Below are 22,741 nucleotides of genomic sequence, written 5' to 3'. Positions count from 1 at the left end.
TATGGCTATAGTGCTAAAATCTCTCTCTCTCTCTCCCTCTCTCTCTCAGGGATGTGGGCCCATACGATGACTGTGCAGGACTATCAGGACCTTATTGACAGAGGCTGGAGGAGGTATGGTGCCATTTTAAGTTTCATATATTTGTTTTAATATTCTGTGGTATTAAGTATGATTACAAATAGCCATGTTCCTTTAGATCTCTCATCTCAAATTGTTTGGTGAAAAAGAATATTCAAAGGCCCAATGAAGTGTTGTGAAATGAAGTGATTTAATGTGTATTTTCTTGGAAGTATTGAAGATTCGTGGAGTCATTGTGTTTACAGTTTTTGTTGACATCTTCTTGAACTTATTGGTATGGGTGGGTTTACAGAGAGAGTTAAATCTCTCAAAATAAATTCTTCTCAAACAGAAAATTTGATCTGCCATAAAGCAGAAGTAACCAACAGCCGAAGTTGAATGGCTCAAATATTTTGGTCAATTTTCCGGTGTGGTTTGTCAAATGTGGATTAAATTTGAAAGCTTTTTCCCATTGGACTGTGTTTTCTCCCTTCTTCTTGTGGAGAATATATTTAAGATATTATAACTAAGGAGTGGCAGTATTTGATTGACAGTTGGCCTCAGGAGGTCATGTGGCTTGAGCAGCCCTGACAGCTATTTAACTGAAAAGCATTACACAGACTTAACCATACGCACTCATTTTTGAATGTAAACGTTCAATTGAAAAATGTCATTAATCACTAATAAAGAGAGTGGTTAAAGGCTTACTTACCTCCCATTGATTATGGCATCCATTAAGATGTTAAAAGTAGCAAGTTTAGCAAGTTTTTTTTCACACATTTTTAAATCTGTAGCATCTTATTTGGTATTTTTTTTGTTCAATATCCACAGAAGTGGCAAGTACATTTACAAGCCTACTATGAACAAGACTTGCTGCCCACAGTACACAATCAGGTAAAGATAATTTACCTCTGAAACATGAAGTTTTTGGGTTTGAGAAAAGTGTGCATGTGTTTTGATGTTTTATAATAGAGTCTGTGTTCTCTGTGAAGGTGTCATGCCTTGAATTTCAAGCCAACCAAAACCCACAAGAGGGTGCTGAAGAAGATAAACAAATTTCTCTCCAAAGGGGAGATGCCAGAGGCTGGGAATAACTGTGAGTTAATTGTCTGGTTAATTATGAGATACTAAACTGTCTATTTCTAATATGTGGTTTTGTTAGAAGGTGTTTTTTTTAAATCAGTGTCCCCACTGAAAACCCCACTTTAGAAGTTGTCATTAGGTTGCATGTGATTGTGTTGATGTCTCTCACAATGCTTAACTTCAAGTTAAGAACACTAATCAAAACATTTGCATACATGTGTGGGAGATACCTGTAATCATCAGCTGAAATTTCTTTCTAAATCAAACGGCATAAAGTTAAAAGGATTTTTTTTTTTAAATTTAGGTAGAGTACATGGTTTATAATGGTAACATATGTCAGGTATTCAAAACTTTTGAAGAAAGCATGAGGGACCCTTTGTTGCACTTGTTTTTTCATAGTTCCTTAAATTGTAACTGAAGTTAGTAATATAACTAAATTAAGTAGCAGCTGAGCTGATAGCAGACATCTCAGTTGTTCTGTGTAACTAGGCTAACGCTAATTGAAACTAATTTCTTTCAAGTGTTTATTTACTCTTTTTTTGCAGACAGCAGCTAGTAACTATCATTACTAATTGTGACTATTATTTGAATTATGATTGTTTGATGTATAACTTTCTTTCTTTTTTTTACACCCTGAATATTCATGAATCTCTGTTGTTTACGAAGTATGGACTACCCTATAGGCTATCAAAAGACAAGGAGGACAGTGCCCTATCTGAGTGTGTCAGCAAGAAATCTAGAATTTTCTGAAGGGAAGAGTGTGCTTACTTTGTTCTGGCCCTGTGATGTAGACATTTGGACAATACTGCAGTTTTATAAAAACATATTGCAATTTTTTTGCCATATTTTAGCACTACTTAGGCTCATGTTAATTGTATGTGAATGGCTTTATTCTGTATTAAAAGAGCTTAAAGTTTACAAAGTGAGGACTAGAAGTTTTAACTGAATTTATGTTGTTAGGCATTGAGCTTTTGCTGTTCGAATAGAAACACTGACTGTCTACATAGCTGTTTACAAAACAAACAATGCAAAAAAAAATAATAATAATGTAGCTCTTTGTGTTCTGTTTAACTGTATATGTACGAATCCAACCACTAACTGTTTATAGAAGGAATCCCATGGCACTGAATTTGCAAATTCTTATTTTAGCTTAGTAAAAGTGAAAACGTTCTTTATTTAGAGGATTGGCAGTTTGTGTCTGGGGGGATTCATGTGCGTTGTTTTTATGTCCTTTAGGTGAAACTGTTGATTCTGTGTGTGAGGAGGTTGAGGGACTGCCTGAAGGCCAATTACAATTGAAGCACTGTGTAATAGACGCTCCTATCACCCAAAAACAGCAATGTGACACCAAACCAGCTGAGTCAGGAGTGTCCATAGAGGAACCAGCTACATCATCATCTGGACATGGTTTGAGGGTGATTCCTAAACCAGGTACTTGAAAACAAATTTAGTAGCACTGTATGTTATTGTGTGTTCACTCCATTTTCAAGGGGAAGTTCGCCCTCTATGTTTTATTGCTTATAACACTTGCCCTCAGACACTTCAGTGGATTTCAAGCTCTGCTGAATTAACATCTCAGAGACATTGAGCCAGTGACTTCATCACAAGGTGGGAAGCAGTATGTTGTACTCAAGTGTGCTGAAGAGCAAACGTCTCCTTTAAAGGAAAAGAACTTGACCAAACTAGTCATGACACTTATTGTGACTGATAAAAATAACCAGAAATGTAGCTGTACACTTTAGCCACACGGCATATAGTTTGTTCTTTGGAAATCTGTCAGTCTTCCTCTGCCCACCTGCCTAGCTGAAGATTTCAGCTATTAGACACCAAAAGATCTCAGTATAGGATGCCAGCTGATGAGCTTGGATTTAGTTTGTAAACTAACTTTAGTTTTGTGCTTCCTTTACTGGTAATAGTACTTTTGAAGTACAGTTAGAAACTTGGAGAACTCATATGAGCGAAAGCTTAGAGTATAGATGCTTTTTAAATACAAAATATTAAGGTTATCACACGTCTGCTTAATCAAATGCAGTCAATCTTGTAGCCAGTTGCTCCACACTCTCATATCACTCTTGATCAGGACAGCATTTAAGGAATAGGCCCTCAGTTAAATTTGACTGTAAATTGTGTTTGTTTCATCTGCTTCTCTGGGAAGTAGTTTATCATGAACACAGAAATAGTTACTCTGACCTTTTTCCATTAACTTTTAGTCAAACTGCATTATCGTCGCATACACGTTTGTTAATTTAACATGGTAGACAGTAGTGATTGGTAAATGTTGATTCTGTGATGATTCTAGTCATTATTGGGCAGTGCAGTTGTGATGGCGGTGATTCTAGGTCAAGATAGACTCACACCCAGAATCTTGCTGCTGTTACTGCTCTGCTGTTTAAAAAATTCATGGTACAGGCAAAACTCAGCTGAGCTAACTGAAAACTGTAAGTATTAGAATACTAACCTATGACCACCTGAAAGACTGGTACATGCATGGGGGGGAAAAAGCTGAGAAATAGGAATGAAGTGGATGTTTATCAGTATAACAGTAGAGGGCAGCAGTCAATCAAAAATCACGTATGTACAGTTTTTACAATTACATGACAACATTTTAATTTTGTTTGAGCTGAAAAATAGCAATTAATAATATTATTAAATAAATAATTAAGAATAATAATTCGTTTCAGGTGTTGTTCAAATCACTGAGTATACTTATTTGGATAAATGATTCTCCCGTAAAGGCTTAGTAGAATACACTCTGTATATACAGATCATGTGTATAGATGTTGTGTACTACATGAAAGCAAAGCCCTAAAAGAGGTCCTTAGGCTATAGGAAGTCGTTTTGGACAGAACTTTGGAGTGGTATGCATTTTTTGCTTTTGTTTGTGCAATAAAATGTGTATTTGTACATATGCAGAGTACAGTTTTAAAACAAATTTGTTGCAGTTGTTTTTCTGAATTTACAGAATCTGAGCAGGCAGTTATGTCAAGAATTTAGTGTCAGAACCGTTAGACAGACGAAAATGTTGGTAGGTTATGCATGAGACCTTAAAACACAATGGATGTTTGCACATAAAGTGTTGCTAGGACCAATCCATCTGGTTGGGCTGATCATCCTCTACCCTGATCTCAGCAAGTGGACAAGGGCACGTGAGGCACAAACTACAGGGCTTGGGTGGTCATTTCTGATGAAAAGTTCTTTGTTATTCTTACGGTTTTGGCTGCTCAGCCTCTTCGAGGGCAAGGTGATATTAGGGTTCTGTATCGGCAAGAATCTGGCGATGCGATACGTATCCCGATAGAGGGGTTATGATTCAATATATTGCGATATATTGTGATAGTGTACTACGCAAGGCAATATACTGTGATTTTTTTACAGTCTAATTTTAGATGCACCCATTGAGCGTTAGCTGTCTGTAGTTCTTTTAGCTTTACATCACAACGGTGTCTTGCCAAATGTTCTCTCAGAGTGGTTCTGTTCCCTGAGTATTTGATTTCGGCACGGCACATTTTGCAAATGGCATGGCTCTTGTCGATCTCCTTAGTTCCTTCTGTATTGTGGAAGCCAAAATAAGCCCACAGTTCAGCTCTGTATGCTATGGGAGCCAGTCTACCTCTTTCGGATTCAGCCATCGGTGGTAACATTAGTATTATCAAATCTAATGCTAATGCTAACGTTAGCGGTGCAACCTTAAGCTACTTCCTGTATCAGTTTAGGTTGTTATGTTGGCGTGGAAGTGTCAGATGGCTGAAGATAGATTACAACACGGCTGTCACGTGGTCGAGGGTTTAAACACAACACAAAATGAACCACTGTCTGCCATGAATCTTTACATGTGAATTATTAATTAAAAAAAAAAGTTTTTTTTTTTTTTTTTTTTCGTTTTTTGAGAACTGATACAGTATCATAGAACATAATATTCCACTGCTAGATATTATTGATTTTTTCTTACACCCCCTCGGTAATATCCTCTGACAAAGTCAGTATGAAGTCACTCTGAGCAATTCATTTCATCCCATGGTGTGGTATGTCTGTCCTCATGGGAATGGTCTTCACCATGGCATAGATGCTAAGTAGGCACAAGACTAAAAGCTGTCATGTGATTAAGGCAAGATAAAGTTTCTACATCAGCCATGCCTTCTTCAAGCGAGTTGAGTTTCTAAGAGATTTGTCAGAAAAAAAACAAAAACCCTGAAACTTTGTAACCAGGTGCTCTGGTCAGATGAAACAACCCCCTGCACCCTGTGTTTGCCATGACCTGCAGGATGTGATTAGACAAGTACACTTAAGAGGAATTTAACGTTCGGGAGGATCTACAGGGAGTTAAATGTTTTGTGATATTTATTTTATGGGAAAGCAAACTATAATGTGTCGGTTTGATTCCACTGAGAGGTTTGTCCAGATGTTTCATGTGGCTCAGTGTTAGCAGGTTTGTAGTCTTTCCGTGTGTTATTGTGTGAGTGTGAGTGGTTGTGGAGTGTACCCTGAAAAATTGTTGTTGTATTTGAGCAACCATATTGGAAAAGGACCTGACCAGAAAAGAGCCTGACGAGAGCATGGGAAATTCACTGAGAAACAAACATAAGTTCATATTAGAACATATTTCTACTCATTTTTAGGGCTGCCGATGATCAAAGATCTCTCTAGTCAACTAGTAGTCGTTAGTTCAAGCCATTAGTTGACTAGTCGTTAGGCTTGGGCGGTATCTGTTTTATCATACCTTCCTGACATTTCACTGGGGTATTTGGTATATGACGGTATTTGTGTAAAAAAAAAAATGTGAGGAGAATCAGCTGCTGGTTAATGGGCCAGTGGTTATCTAAAAGTCCTAGTAATTCTACGACAATATGATGAATATCCATTCCATACGTGCATTTATTTTTTCATTTTGTACAGGTTACTTTCATTTTCTTTCATTCTATATAGTTGTGTATGAGGGAGGGATGTTGATGGCCTAACTGGTGTGCTATGGAATCGACTAGAGGACAAAGTGTACTTGTTTACTGTAAGTAGGCTAATTGCATATTAGACAGTGTCGGTGTTTTTCGCAATGTTAGAGCAATCGTATGTGATATCACTTGGAAGCCTGCAATGTCGAGATGAGTAGGCTAACATACTTTTACTATTCCTTATCTGGAAAAAGTTAAATAAGAAAACCCAGGAATATGTTGCAGCCCATTCTTCACTAAAAGAGCATTTTCCTTTCTTTGTGGCCATGATGTTGCCTGATAGCTTTTACCTTCATATCTGCAAAGTTTGTGTAAGTTTGGTTTTTGTGGCGTAGCAGAGGAGTTCACTGGCCCCACATCTGCACAGTTTGACTGACAGCTGTCACAGCCTCTTGATGACTGCCCTCACTGCTCTCTTCGCAGACATTGGATGAAAGCCAGACTTTTAGAAAAGATTGGCTATGTTGCATTTGTATGAGCCAGGTTGCTGCTTTTGACTTAGTGCTAGTAAATAGAGTAGAAACTAAGCTGCAGTGGCATAAATGGCTCATGTGTCAGGCGGGGTGAAAAAACGCATCCGTGTGTTCTTATTTCTGACCAATGAAAATGTGGGACATTATCTCAGTATGCGGGATGCAGGACAAAGGGTCAAAATGCTGTGCAGTACAACGCAAAGCGGGAAGTCTGGTCACCCTACCTCAACACAGCATCTCCACATCAGTTTAATAGAAAGAGGAGCATCTGTGTATTTGACGGTATTGAAAATCATACCTTTGGGACTTCTAAATACCCTTTTGTAATACTTTCATGCCACCCAATGCTACTAGTCGTTGCACGTTTATGATATCAATTTAATTTTTTAAATATATAATTTTGGGGATGTCAGAAAATGGTTTAAGTTCCAGGGCTGAGAAAGAATGTTATAAGTACCATTGTTAACACTGTGCTACATTAGAAAAATACAAAACCGTAATAGTAAGCCCTTAAAATATAAATTTTGCAAGCGCACGCACGAAGCGAGCCGCCAGTGCTAACAGCAGAAGCTCACTTTCTTATCTGCCTAATGTACACAAACATTTAAAAATGGACAATATCCCATTTGTTTTCTTAAAACTGTATACATCATGGTAAGAGTGGCAGCGACATCCGATGGGTTCTCCCAGGCCGCCCCTCCATTAGGCCATTAATTAATTAGCATAATAGAATTAAAACGTTAGGCTACAATGGAGTATTCGGGCCACAGTAAGGGAAAACAAATTCGAGAGTAATGTCATATTATTACGAGAATAAAATCACAATTTTACAAGGCGCTCAGGCGCACCATGCAACGTGGGTTTGTTTTGTGTCAGTGAAAACATGGCGGAAGGCAGTGACAGCGTTCCGGAGATTTTTCATCCTTCTATGTCCACACTCTGCCCGGTAAACCTGATGTAAAACGTTTCTCCGTACGCTCTCTGTTTTCCAGATGTTCCACGTCTGCACTAAAGCGCTAAAACACCTTAGTGTTTGTTGTCATGCCATTGACTGCATTTTGCCTGTCATGTTTGTTTTGGTGTCTCGAGCGCAAACTTTTGCCAGTGTCATGGCAACCATACATTATCGTTTCTGAAACTCTCTGTTTTCCCTTTCCACATTACAGTGCGAACCTAGCGATTTCAAATCTATGCACCTCAGAGAGTGTTTTCGCAAAGTATCGTTTTCGGTGGCGGAGGACGCTGTTTTAATGTGGAAGGAAGGGCTAAACGGAGAAATAATTATGCATTTTCAAATTTCCCGGGATTAGTGTGGACAAGGCCATGTTCTCGGATAGAACACTGTTTAGACCAGTTTATTCCCTTCTTCTGTATGGATTTTCCACCGTAACTACAATGTGACAGCATTATTTGTATTTGTCTGAAGTTAAGTAAATCGTTGAACTCTTACAAAGTCTTGAGTTAATTAACCTACTTTGCTGTAAAGGGGAACTGAACATTGGAAAACTGCTATTTAATTTGCCCTCTTTAGCATGATCATGGTATTCTGAAATTACCTACAAATTAGCCTACATTATACCCAGACTTTTAGAAAACAACATGCACAAGCAGACTCGACTCCTCCCTTTGCGCTTGATTTGCGATGAATAACACATCCTTAGTATCCTCACTTGGAAATTCACGTCCTCCTTACAAGCTCTTTTAAGCATGGAAAAGTTGCCATGCATGGAAATGTTGGACCAGATAGCTTCACTTTTGCACTTAACCATGACCCTAACCCTGCACTTCATTTTAGAGAGTTCTTGTAGCCTGAGAAACTAATGTCACCTATAAAAGACCTAGTAGACTATTGTACGTTAATACATTTCAACGGACAGGATAGATGTCAGTTAGCCTATCGCCTTCTTTTATGTGGATATTTAGCAACAATAACAGTCATAGGCCTATTATTTTAATGTTTATGCAAATAAAAAGTGCATAGGGCTGCTAATTTTATTTAGCGTAAAACTTGAAATGATTTCCGTTTGTGTATCAGTACTTTTTGAACATTTTCAGCACATTTTAACAATATCATGGTAATACTGATAACCATGATAACTTCGGTCACTATAATTGTGATGTTAAATTCTCATACCGTTTCATGTCTATTGTATATGTTGAAAGCTGCGGTCAGAGAAGCGGGCTTGTGACCGAAAGGTTACCAGTTCAATGCCCTGGACCGGCAGGAAAAATGTGGGCGGGGGAGTGAATGAACAGCACTTTCCCCTCCTTCAACACTCCCTCAGCACTCCCTCAACACTCCCTCAACGTCCAAGACTGAAGGGCCTTTGAGCAAGACACCTAACCTAACTGCTCCCCGGGCACATCACTGCAGCTGCCCATTGTTCTGCACCGTGTGTGTGTGTGTGTGTGTGTGTGTGTGTGTGTGTGTGTGTGCACTGCTCCTAATGTGTGTGCGTGCTCACTGCTGCTAGTGTGTGTATAGCATGGGTCAAATGCAGAGGTTGAATTTCACTGCTCACTGTTCCTAGTGTGTGTGTGATCAATAAAGAACTTAACTAACTTAAGCTGTACCTATAAATAAGAGCCAGTGTATGTGATTTATGGACTAAAACGGCACTTGGGTTATTATTATTACAAGTATGTAAATGTATTGTTAGTTCATAGTTGATTTGTTATTTTGAAGCTGTTTATTGCCTTGAGTATTTTCCTCTGTTAGTTCAGTCTTGTTTCTAGTATCCTATTGGTGGCAGGCAGGCCAGTGCTTAGCATGCTCTGGCAGGGTGACAGACAGGAAATGGTTCTGGTTTCCTTATTGGTCCTAACAGGATGTTGACATATAAACTGTTGACACTGGATGCCTGGAGAACTGGTGTCGCGCCAGGAAAGGGCTGTAGTAGGGTAGGGAGAAAGAGTGAGGGTAGGCATGTATGTTCATGTTCAATGCACTCTTGAGAGAATCCCCAGTCATTTTGACATCACATATGTTTGTCTTCAAAAAGACAAAGCTGCCTAGATATTATTTCCTGTGAGTCTTTTAATGAACTAGTCTGTGCAGGACAGCTGAACTCCACATCAGTTGATTACAGTTGACACAGTACTGATAAATGGGTAGTTAAATGGAAATCAAGAGGGATTACGGCTATTCACAGTCTGTTCTTTTTCCACTCTTTGTTCCTCCTCCTGTGATCCCTGTTTACCAGTGAGGATTTTTGTCTTAAAGGTAGCTGCAAAATTACTCTGTTAGACCCTCAAATGTATGGCTCCAGTGGACATTCAGGAAAGACAGAGTTTTTACTAATTTGTCAATTGTAGAAATCATACACTTTGTGTATTTAGTGAGATACTTGTCCAATTTTCCTTTTGTTTTTCTGTCATTTGTGTGTGTCTGCTATTATTATGTGTAGGAGTCGGAGCTGATCCCAACAGGCCTTTATGTCGGAAGGCTAAGGACATCCGCAAGGAACGTCGACTACAAAAGAAACAACTGCAGCAGCAACAAGGCCTAACTCCCACAATGCCTGATTTCACCCCTTCTACCTCTGTGTCCAATCAGCCCAAAACGTTGGAGGACTTCATTACTGAGTTTCTTCCTGATGATTCCCTTCACCATTTAGAGGTCAGAACTCATCCCTCTAAACTCAGTGACATGTTGGTACTTTGTCCATCCAGGGTCAGTGTTATTGTATTGTGTGAGGGTTTAAAGTGTTGAAGTTAATTTGTTTTAGACTACAGTAGAATGTAAACAAACATTCACCATACTGGAATACAGTGATAGGCTTAGACTGTGAACTGTATTACCTCACTGATAGAATGATTGGATTTGTAATATTGACGTATTGATGCGTGTGCAGTCAACTACATAATCCGCATAGTGGTAGTACAAACAGAGTGATAGATTTATGATAATGTATGAGGAAATATAAGAGGATTTTACCAGATTATCGCTTTGAAAACCTTTGTGTAGCCTTTGTTTGGCTAAAAAAGAATTTAATTGTGCATTATATATACTACAGACATAGTGCGCAGAGAAGCAGTGAAACTTAGATGAAGACTTTCTCGAGGACTGAGAGGACTGAAGTCTCTAAATGTCAGATTTATTATCTGATGTCAGTGCACAGGAGAATTGTTAGTAAATGTATCTAAATACATTTATCATGAAGGTGTGTACTGTCCGCAGACCCTGAGCCCTGGGAATTTGCATACCAGAGTCATTAAATTCCCAGGGAAACCAAATCACGTCGAGACAAAGTTATAACCACTCAGTACACTATGTAAATTCTGTGGAAATTTTTCAGTCTGAATTACCAATCCATGTCCACAGGGTTTGTAGACAGTCAACTAGAAGAAGGTTGGTGTAATGCCAAAATCTCTCCAGTGGGGGCCAGTATAAGAACATTGTGCTTGTTTATACTGCAGCGGACTGTTTGTTTTATCTAGCCTGGTCCATTAATAAATGGTATGTTTCGAGTATGTGTTTCTTCAGATGAATTAAATAACGCTGAAATAAACTTGTTAATTCAAGTTCACCTTTAATGCATAAAATAACAAACACTGACTTTTTCCTTTGTATGTCATGGGTAAGTTAAGATCTGGATTACAGCATCTGTGGCAGTTTGCATGAAAGTTTATTCCATCTGTCTCCAGTTAGAATGGAACCAAGGCAGTTCTTTTCTTCCTTTGTTGCATGTTTCTCCAGTTGTTGCACTCTTTTTATTTATTTATTTAACCCTCTCCTGGTTGTCCTCTTTTGAAGGTGAGGCTGGTGCGCTCCAACCCTCCCAGTTCAGAGTTTAAAGCCACTTTCAATGCCTCTTACCAAGTATACAGACTCTACCAGATGGCCATTCACAAGGACCCACCTGACAAGCCCTCGGAGAGCCAGGTCAGGGGTCAGAATGATAGTCATCCCTGTTAGAAAGGGTTGGCTGGGGACATCAGTTAGTGGGGAAACCATGGTCATAATATTTCAAGACCGTTTTCTCAAAGCAGCATTTCTCCAATATTTTGGGTTAACCTCTTGGGACAGATATGAAAGTGGTCTCTCTCTTTTTAAATAAGTTGATTTAACGTTGTACTGCAAGTCTGTTAAAGGCTTGTACAGCTCAGATCAATGCCAGAGTTGAAGTAGAGTGAAATCTTAGACATTGAGTTCTATTAGTAGATGAGATGTGGGGAATAGAGTAATAAAGCAGAGAGAAAGCGACTGGAAGCTTTAAAAGAGGGAAATTAAAGACTGTAGTACATGCTTCACCGTAGTATGTGCTTTAGAGTAAGGAAATTAAGGACTGTAGTACGTACTTTACTGTAATTGGAAGGGGGAAATTGAGGGCTGTAGTACATGCTTTACCGTGGTAATTGCTTTAGAAGGGGGAAGTTGAGGGCTGTAGTACGTACTTTACTGTAATTGGAAGGGGGAAATTGAGGGCTGTAGTGCATGCTTTACCGTGGTACGTGCTTTGGAAGGGGGAAATTAAGGACTGTAGTATGTACTTTACTGTACATGGAAGGGGGAAATTGAGGGCTGTAGTACATGCTTTACCGTGGTAATTGCTTTGGAAGGGGGAAATTAAGGACTGTAGTACGTACTTTACTGTAAATGGAAGGGGGAAATTGAGGGCTGTAGAACATGCTCTACCGTGGTAATTGCTTTGGAAGGGGGAAATTAAGGACTGTAGTACATACTTTACCGTGGTAATTGCTTTGGAAGGGGGAAATTAAGGACTGTAGTACGTACTTTACCGTGGTAATTGCTTTGGAAGGGGGAAATTAAGGACTGTAGTACGTACTTTACTGTAAATGGAAGGGGGAAATTGAGGGCTGTAGAACATGCTCTACCGTGGTAATTGCTTTGGAAGGGGGAAATTAAGGACTGTAGTACGTACTTTACCGTGGTAATTGCTTTGGAAGGGGGAAATTAAGGACTGTAGTACGTACTTTACCGTGGTAATTGCTTTGGAAGGGGGAAATTAAGGACTGTAGTACGTTGTGACGCTGCCACATTAAGTTTTGTATCAGACCATTTTAACTCATTATGAAAGTCACAAATATAATACATGCTGGGTTTGCTATCTATGGGTGGATGACAGGTATATGTATTTTGCTATATAGTGTGATGTTACATAATGGTATGTATGCGTGGGTTTTTAAGGCCTCGAGCAGCTGACAGACGTAGCATGCAACCAAGGCTAGGCCTGTTTGCGCAGGGTGTTGCGTTAGTCAAGGGGATGGATTCACAGGGAGAGCAGGAAGTGGGTGAATCATCTGTGTGGCACCAGTTTAAAGTGCTGCAGCTACTGATAAAAGGAAAAACTCCTTTGTTTGGTTCTTTATAAGTATTGAAAGTAAAATAATGTAAATAAACTGTGGAGTAGACTAACCAAAAGACTATGACAAGCCGTCCCTTCCACCTGTAGCGCGTCTCCCACAAGTGGACGCGCTGCTTTGAAAAGGAACAAACAAACAAACACCCAAAGCATCTTGGATTGCTCTCCTCTGCTGACCCTTGTGAGGTCGACCTCACTTTTGTACCTTTTGTCCTGGTATACCATTAGCAAGGGATCGCATTTTTTTTTTTTTTTGGACTATTCTTTTGTTGACATCCGTGGGATAGCTATCACTTTCAGCGGCCTTTTTGTTTCCTTGGTTTGATTTAGAAGACTCTTACATGGACTGTTAGGTTAATTTTGGGACCACAGAAGAGGGGTTTAAAGGTTTATTTTATTTGTGATTAATAAGTTCATTCTTTAATACACAGCGCTGACCGCGTCTTGATGTTGTTGCGTATCATTCATTACATGATTGGTTATGAGCAAAGACAGACCCAAGTTATATTTTGTGTTTGGGTAATCCAACAAGCTATTTCTTCCTCTTATCATGGCAGTATTGACTGTGTTTATCGATTCCTTCACATGGGCTCTCTCATCCAGAAGAACCCCTTTTGCGTTTTAATACAAACTTGTTAAAGTTAGTCAAAGGTTTGCGTGTTACAGTAATGGTTTGCTGTAAATGACAATTCAGTGTCCTCAGCAGATTTCTAGAGAGTACAGTAGCTAGTCATGTACAGTCTGGCAAAGCTATGAAAAAGTCAAGTGAAAAGCTTCCTAATACATTTTTATGTCTGTTTGTACCCTGTGCTTTTACCTAAATTTGTTGGTTTGTAATGATATGTTACAGAATGTAAATTTTTAGCATGGATATCACACTCCAGACCAGAGTGTAACCAGCCGTAGTGCGTATAGTTTAGAGATGTATATGTATATGTATGTATATGAGTGTGCCTGTCATGTATATGAGTGTGCCTGTCATGTATGTGAGAGGGCCTGTGCATGACTTAATTCACTCCTGCTGTGCTTGCATCATGTTTCATAATCTAATTTTAAAAACAAAATAGTTCACCTATGGTGTGAAACAGACCACGTGTAAGAACTATTCCAATGTCATCCCATTTGTAAGAGAAATAATGGTCTTGGCTGTTATGTTTTTAATTTGAGGAGAGATGGAAAAATGTTGAAAGTGGTGTTTGAGTAGTCTTTATATATATTTCTTGTAGATTTGCATTAGAATATGATACCAGATCTTCAAATGATCAATTTCAGGCAGTTGATCATGTAAATGCGTATATACCTGTGTTAGGTGCAGTGTCAGTGCTGAGTCCATCTTAGTCACATGCACTCCTTGTGTTAGCTTGTCTTAGCCGTGCTGGATTAGCTAATGTTGTATAAATGATTTTAGAAAGTGTTGTAAATCATCAGGATAACCTTTTCAAGCATTTAACTAGTGTAAATACTAATAAATAGTTAATCATTTGCAAACATTCATCAATGATCATGACTGATGAATCATTTACATAGAGGAGACTGGGTAATCAGGATTCAGAGGTTAGAGTTGGGGCTCTATGGGATCTTAGTATTTAGAGCCATATGGTTTATGTGGAGTTAATTTTGGACTTAAAGTTGATTTTTAATTTATTTTCCTTTTATGGATGAGTAATTGTAACGGTTAGGGTTAAAGAAAATAAAAAAACCCCCAAAAAACAGAATATTTTCCTCTGAATAACTGAGTTAAGGAATAAAGTCAATTATAATTATGAACATGATGTATTGTGCAGGGCAGACTTTATATAAATTAGGTATATAGATTAGGCATCCATAGATATACATTATGTAGATTAGGTGTAGGCCTCCATATATTTTGTAGATTAGATGCAACTTTGTTTGCTCATCTTTTTTCCAGTGTGTGAATGGTCTTACTTACGTAGCATTATATGTTGAGTACTAGCCTCACTTTCACACTCCCTTTTCTCCTTGATTAGCATTGTTCCCACGTAGTGGCCATCTTTGACTAGACACACACTCCCTGTCATCTTCCTCATCTTCCGTTTTTTTGTTATTTATGATTTCTTTTACTCATTGACTCCTGATGTTATCTGTGTCTTTTGCTTGAGAGTTGTAGTGACAGTGAAATTAAGAAATGAAAATGTTACAAAGCTGAGGGCAGTGTACTGAGTTGCAGCCATAGTATGGGGATCTCTTTTCTGACTCTAGATGATGGTCACCTTACATGAGTAGTTTTTGACAGTGCCACCTTTCCTTCTACTAGTTGCCACTGTCTCTTCTCTCATCCTCTGCTTACCATCTCACCACGTTTTGTTTGCCACAGTTCCTGTAGTCATCCTCTTAATTTGTTTTCCAATCTTTCTTTCCCTCCAATACTGGCTACCTTCAATGGCCCCTTCCTCCCTCCCCAAAATTTCTGAAGGTGAGGCTAGTGCCTGTCAGCTTCGATGACCCTCAGTTTGTGGCATCCTACCAGCAGTCAGCTGCACTCTTCAGCCGCTACCAGATGGCTGTCCATGGTGACACTCCGTCCGAATGCGAAGAGAGTGAGGTACAGTGTTTTTGTTATGCACACAGGCACTGTCACAGTCTCAAAACTCTCACCCTAAAGAATTATGCATATAATATCATACAGTGACCAGTTTAACCAAACATGGTGAGAATGCAGTGTTTAAAGGTTTATAAGTTTAAAACGATAGGTAACAGTATCATCCTCTGAGAGCAGAACTTGTACAAGAGTAGTTGTGCAATCAGGGTAAAGGTTAGGGTTAGGTAAAGGTTATAGCCATCTTCCATTGAGTGTGATTGGCTTATGACATCCACAGGACTTGTAAAATAAAACTGTTTGCACAGTAGCGTTAACAAAAGAACAAATAGGTGCAGGTTGCATGTGTATGTGACACCTCTATGAATTAATGTTGAGATCTGAACTAGTGATTATGAACTAGTGCTGATTTTGAACTAGTGATGGCTGGAGAGGAAAAGAATTCTATAGGATCTAGATAACTGACAGCAACACCCCTCATTGGCATTTTGGGGTGATGATCAGTGTCTGTTTGTATTCATGCACACTGAGCATGATACAGGGTATCATACTGGAGAAGAAAATGAAAGAAAGCTGTGAGTAGCAATGAAAAGATCAAGCAGTTATACGATATCGGCTAAACTGGGTTAAGTTGAATAACATCTGTTTGATGTCCTCTTTTATATTATAGATCTGTTCCAGAAATAGTGTTTAGGCAGTGCACAAATGACAGTGTTGTCTATGCTGGTACAGTTATGTTTGTACAGTAAATTTGGACGACAGACTAAATTTAACAAGATCACTGCTAATAAATGGATAGCATTTACAAATAATCTCATTTCCATAACTGACTCACCTTTGAAATGATGTGGTTCATGCTGTATTTTGACTAATCACAACAAGGTCAGAGAAATCCATGCCAAAGATGCTAATATCATAGCAATAAAGCTCAGTCTCTGCTCTGGATAAGAATGTCAATGAAATGAATGAAACATTGTTGGAAATGAATTTCTCCTCTTAACAGTTTGAAACGTTTTTCAGTAATAATAGTATGCAGAAATGAAGACTAACGCCGGTGAAGCTGTGCAGTGCTTCGTAATTAAGTTGATGCTATGCTCATGCTACAGGTGCAGCAATTTTAGTGTACCTCCCTTTCCTGTGAATTAATAGCACAGTAGCATCTCTACCCTTGAACTGCAGCTTTAATATATCAAACCATTCACACATGTCAATCTCATTGTACTTCCACAAACCAATCTACTGTGCCATTTTTGTGCGTTGTTGACACCTTTTTTGCTCCAGACACTCTTATCCAACTCAGCTTGCATAGTTTCTTTCTTTAATCTCAGATGTCACATGCCGCTTGGAGTTAAATGCCCTGTTCAAAGGCCAGTAGCGCTTACTTTGAATGTGTGACCAATTCAAAACGGTTTCATAGGGTGACAGAATGAAACCCAAACCTGTGCTTTCCTAACTTGTCTGCCTCTGGTGCAATCCGGTGGGTTTTTTTTTTTTAAGAGTGAAATAATCTGATGGATGTTGTGAAATGTGACATTTTGACATGACTGCTGGATCAACAATCAGTTCACATGATATTCTTTCAGGGGTTCATGGTTAACAGCTGTCTCTAGCTGGAGGAAAATTGAAAATCTCATCCAAATCACCATGGAGAAGATGGGCTTTACCTTTGTGGTTGTTGACCGCTTCCTCCTATTTAGTTCACCTGCGAATCAACCCTTTTTTTCCCTTCTTCATAACAGTTATTCTTCCTCAAAGTGACACAGATCTCAGGATAATATTAAGAAGCAAAAGTTAATCTCCTTCTGAACTGTATGTCAATTCGTGTTTTTGACGCATTCAGACTGGTCTCCAAGACGGTGGAAATGATTAGTGTTTGTGCTTGATTTGTGCAAATGCTGTGACCAGTCGCATGATGTAAATCTGGTGATAAATGAAAGGGATACTGTAATTCACCCTAACCCTAAATCTTCAAATATGAGCCAGTAGTGTCACAACCTGTTTGGTCCTTTAAACAGCAGAATTTCCCAGTGGCATATTGGAATGACCCTGACCACAGGTAGAAGAAAATTAGTGCTGGCAAGTAGGGCTGTCCCAAATACCATTTTTTGGGCTCCCGAGCTTCGGTAGTAATCAGCAGCGAATTTTTGAAGCTTTGGCTCGCCAGACATTTCTCCAAAAAAATGGATTTTTCCGCATTTCTCCTTATGTTTTATTTAAACTATTCTGGTCAGCTGCAGCTATTTTCCAAGCAAAGTAAGTGCATGTCATGTTCATGCATGCGCACCTGTATGCGCTTATGCACGCACCCTATGCGATTTTTTTTTTTTTTTTCTGTTGGCATTTCCACCATGCGTGACCGAAAATTTACTCCTGCAGTGTGTGCAGAACGGCGCTTTTTTTGTCGCCGGCTACTTCACAAAGAAACGAAGTAAGCCTTCTGGAGGTGTTTAGTCAAGACCGACTTTCTCCTCGGCATGATGCTAACCGTTAGCATACTGACAGATTCTGTCAGACAGAGCCACAAGCGTCTTAGAACAGCCTTGACAATGCCACATTGACACACAAACAGACAAATCAGTGTTGAATTCAGACGCATGGTGTGTTTTTTGATTGGTTCAGGACATAATGAGTGGGACAGAACATGATAAATGTCTATGTAAGCGCTGAAAACAAGTTTAATGTTATTATTATTACTTTACTTGTGGTGAAAACTGGGGCAATTTTATAGTGAATGTTGAAAACCGGGACATTTTAGTGTTTTATAGATAATTGTTGGGACTCGGGACACCCATCTTGAAACTGGGACATTCCCGGACAAACTGGGGCATCTGGTCACCATATGTGTAATGTTACTGGTTACACATTATAATGTCAGTCGAGTATAAATACAGTACAAGAACGTGCTGACAATATGTATTTTGCAGCTCGCCTTTATTGATAGCCCACATTTAGCAAAACAAAAAAATGAGTATCTAAATCCCAAAATTGAAAACTGAATACCTACCCAACGAATGAATATCCGAATAGTCGACAGGCAAACTGGGATATATTTGCAGCTAAAAAGTATTTTGTTCATTTTAAGTTGTTAATATGGGGAATGGTTAGAATGATAAGTAGATTCAGTGAAGTTGTTAACATGGGGGATGGTTAGAATGATAAGTAGATTCAGTGAAGTTGTTAATATGGGGGATGGTTAGAATGATAAGTAGATTCAGTGAAGTTGTTAACATGGGGGATGGTTAGAATGATAAGTAGATTCAGTGAAGTTGTTAACATAGGGGATGGTTAGAATGATAAGTTGATTCAGTGAAGTTGTTAACATGGGGGATGGTTAGAATGATAAGTAGATTCAGTGAAGTTGTTAACATAGGGGATGGTTAGAATGATAAGTAGATTCAGTGAAGTTGTTAATATGGGGGATGGTTAGAATGATAAATAGATTCAGTGAAGTTGTTAATATGGGGGATGGTTAGAATGATAAGTTGATTCAGTGAAGTTGTTAATATGGGGGATGGTTAGAATGATAAGTTGATTCAGTGAAGTTGTTAACATGGGGAATGGTTAGAATGATAAGTTGATTCAGTGAAGTTGTTAATATGGGGAATGGTTAGAATGATAAGTTGATTCAGTGAAGTTGGGGTTAGGGTTAGAGTTAGGGTTAGGGTCGTTTAGGTGGTATCGATTCATGGATCACTCCATTTTGGCAGCTGTAGTAATGAGGTGGAAAAGACAGAGGCCTATTGGGAGTGATATATTGCTTAAACTCAATATTCCTCTGATGAGGAAATATTAAGAGTGCAGTAAACACTGATAAGAAACTTGAGTAAGCCACAGTAAGTAGTCTTAATGTTTGTTCTGGAAATAAAGGGAAATTGTTTTATTCTTTCCTTCAGTGAACCAACTGACAGTGTTTTAGAAATTAAACTGTCCATTTCACATTGTCTTCTTCATTGTGGTCACCACAAAGACTTCTGGATCGTTTTGTTCACTGGCTATCTGCACTCAGAGAAAACACAGTTAGAAGTTGCATTTGTGGCTCTAGTAAATACTGCTGTACCGCCATTTACTGGGACAGTCTAGTGTAGCATTTCCATTTGTTCAATAGACCTAACATGTTTATCATATCTGGGCTCTGCTTCCCAATACTACTTATTAACTATGCTAGAAACATTGTTAATAAGGTGTTGCACATTGGTATGCAATATGGTGTTATGCATTTTATTTTAATTGTAACAGTTATCGTGCGTATTTTGACACCCACAAAAACATGCAACACATTTTAATTGTATTGTATTTGGGCTAGCAGATACAACCAATGCAACAGTGGGGCTGAAAGTCAGCTGGAAAGTATATTTACTTATAACAAAATCAAAGACGCATATGTGATTATCTCCAAGCCCGCAACTCAAATCGCTGCCCGACAAATTTCTTTTTTCATGCCCTTGTATAGAGTTGGGTTTAGGCCCATTTTAAATGAAGAGTATGGTAGCTTCATTGTTTGGAAGGCATTTTGCTTTTTGACAGCACCGGGTGATTATGTGCATGTGAACTGAGCAGCTTATTGTGCTGTGCATTAAAAACACAGAGAGTGAATTTCAATTTGAGTTGCATATATATGGTGAAGTTATTAGTTAATTATGCAGTACTTATGGTAACGTATAGTAATTTGATACCTACTGCATTGCCGTGGGTTGCTCTACTGCTTAGACTGATCACAGATCAGACAGTCACTAGGTAAAGTTCTGTAGTGTTTTGGCGTGGGACTGTGGCAGGATAAGAATGAAGCAGAGGGCTAAAGACTGAGCTGTATCATACTGACATGGAGTCTAAGGCCTTATGTATTTGGTTTGTAGTTTTCTGCTGTGTTTAATAATGGAGATAAGACATACTAAGGAGAGACTTCTAAACCAGAAAAATCCCAAGAGGTTGTCCCTTTCAAAGAGTAATGACAATATGACCATCTATACGAATTGGGTTCCAACTTAAATGTACGCTTCGTACCAACTCAAAATTTTATATGTGTGTGTGTGTGTGTGTGTGTGTTTGTATCTCTGCACATTTCTATTTATACGTTCTATGACAGTCATTATTTTAATGCACTGTTTGTCTCTCCTGTCCCTATACCAACCTTCACTGGACCCTCTTCCCTCCGTGAGCAGTTTCAAAGATTCCTTTGTGATTCACCACTTGAGGTAAGACTTTCCATGTTTATACTTCAGCCCTGCTTGTTTGTTGTGTTCTGTGTTCCCAGTCAGACCAGCATTCTACTATATACAGAGGACAGTAGGATTAACTTTGTGTAACTACAGGCTTACATACATTGTAGTTATACATTGTTATTCAAGAAATTACTTCATATCTAAATAAAATATTGTAAAATTGTTTTATTAATTGAGCAGGGTGCAGTTAACCAGAGATGCTGGTTAAATTATTATACATTGAGAAATATGCTGTGGAATGCATATAATTAAGAACTTTAATCATAATACTTTACTGTTTGACTTCCTTGGTCATGCAGACGAATAATACAAAGTCCACTTTTTCAGGATGTAGCTGGCATATGTTCGTTTTGAAATCCTCTTAACAAAACAGACATGATACAGGAGGTTCAGAGGATGTTATCTTCGTCATCTCTGTGAAGGACTGCAGAAGAGACTGGATACATATCAAATTGAAATAGTTTACTGAAGACAGGGATAGATCTGGATACAAGAGTACCAAACAGGGATAAAGGACTAGATACAAAATACTGAGATAAACACGATATGTCTTTAATATGCATGGGACTTACAAGTAGTTTCCCGAGTTCAGGGATGCGGAGCTCAGTCTTTGCAAAGGGAGCACTGAGACTTCACAAAGAGAACAATGAAATAGCAGTGGTATTTGTTCAAACAGAACGCTCAGAGTAAATCTGTGAAAGACAGGGAAAGCGAAAAGAAACGGTAGAGAAACAGGTGTAAACAGTAATTAAATGACAGGATGATCAGCCCGATGATCAGTAGGCTGGCCACGCTGAAAGCTGAGTAGAGGAACCAGAGGGGGAGGAGACAAATACCCCTTTTCTGCTGACGTGGTGCTGGTGCCGGCGCACCACGGCCGTGCTTTTCCCCTGAAAAAATCCTGATGCCAGTGCCAAAACGCTGGCACCTGCGCGTCACCGCAGAATTGCTGGTCCTAAACCGCTGACGTCAGTGGCTATACAGATAAAAACCACGCGAAAAACAATCAGTTCAGTGATTTCTCTGTTTGGTACGTGACGTTCTCTAAAGAGGCGGGAGTAACAAAAAAGTCTGACCAAGATAGCGGCAGGCTAAATGCTATATGTAGCATGAAAATATGTATATGATTAAGAGATGTATAGGCAACCATTTGTGTGTACATCAACACGGGCTGTTGTTTACATGTTACGTGAACGTAGTGGTAGAAAAAACTCTTTCTCTCTCTTGGCTCTGGTTGGTGCAAATAGACCACTGTAGAGCTTCGTTTGAGCACTCATTTAAACTTTTGAGCTAGGTGACAGGCTTACTATTTTCATGAATTTTGCCCCCCAGAGCGAAAAGTTTTAGGGCAAAATTGGTGAGGTGTTTCGCTGTGTGGAAGCCTAGCGTAAAAGTAAATTTATAAAAAGCAAGCAGATGCGTTCTGTCCGACATTATTTTTTTCCCCACGGCATTACCCAAACTCTCGCTACGTAGTGTTCAGTCCCCAAACCTGTGGAAATGCCGGCCGGTTCTCAAAAAGCACCAGGGCAGCACTGGCTCTGCACGGGCACGGGCACGGGCACCGTCCTAGTGGAAAAGAGCTAAAAGTCTCCTTTAAGCTGGCACAGAACAGTGAACTCCTGTTTTCATGTATTACCCTTTGGATGTCTCTTAGTCATGCTACCTTACATAGATTTTCTGTCTCAACTTTCTTCATGTAATTTTGGCCGTAGATCTGATTAATGTCAGTGATTTCCTAACAGGAAAGCATTGGTAGGATTTAAGTGTACACAGTAAATTCTCCCACTGATAACTGATTACTTACCAGCAACAAAGTTATAAGTCATTATTTAAGAGAGCTTTCTCAAACATCTTTTTTTAAAAACATCACTTTTTGAGAAAAAGAACATTGAGCGATGTTTTCAAATATGTAGCTTACAAACCTAATGTACAAGAAGGACATTAATACAAGTTAAGTACAACTATTCGTTTGCCCCGTAGATATTTGCGAGTTGGCCTATTAATGTGCTGATGTCAGTTGTTTTACAGAATTTTGGTCTGCCTGCTTAAATGACTGGTGAGTCAGAACCTGCTGCAA

General features: G+C 39.0%; 1 protein-coding gene across 2 annotated transcripts in view; it reads left to right on the top strand.

The window, feature by feature from the left end:
- Positions 1-22,741, top strand: part of ate1 (arginyltransferase 1) — a 65,903-nt gene that overhangs the window by 7,203 nt on the left and 35,959 nt on the right. Inside the window, exons 2-8 of one of the 2 annotated variants that reach the window (XM_030771490.1) lie at positions 50-113; positions 889-951; positions 1,050-1,153; positions 2,377-2,571; positions 9,967-10,178; positions 15,320-15,448; positions 20,602-20,634. In XM_030771490.1, coding sequence (XP_030627350.1) covers positions 50-113; positions 889-951; positions 1,050-1,153; positions 2,377-2,571; positions 9,967-10,178; positions 15,320-15,448; positions 20,602-20,634 — 800 coding nt within the window. Of the gene's footprint in view, positions 1-49; positions 114-888; positions 952-1,049; positions 1,154-2,376; positions 2,572-9,966; positions 10,179-11,315; positions 11,445-15,319; positions 15,449-20,601; positions 20,635-22,741 lie in introns of both variants that reach the window. The other variant, XM_030771491.1, reaches the window with a different exon arrangement.

The sequence above is a fragment of the Chanos chanos genome, chromosome 4 (genome assembly GCF_902362185.1).
Source record: "Chanos chanos chromosome 4, fChaCha1.1, whole genome shotgun sequence".
In the NCBI taxonomy this organism is placed as follows: domain Eukaryota; kingdom Metazoa; phylum Chordata; class Actinopteri; order Gonorynchiformes; family Chanidae; genus Chanos; species Chanos chanos.
This window is presented reverse-complemented; position numbering and strand designations above follow the sequence as displayed.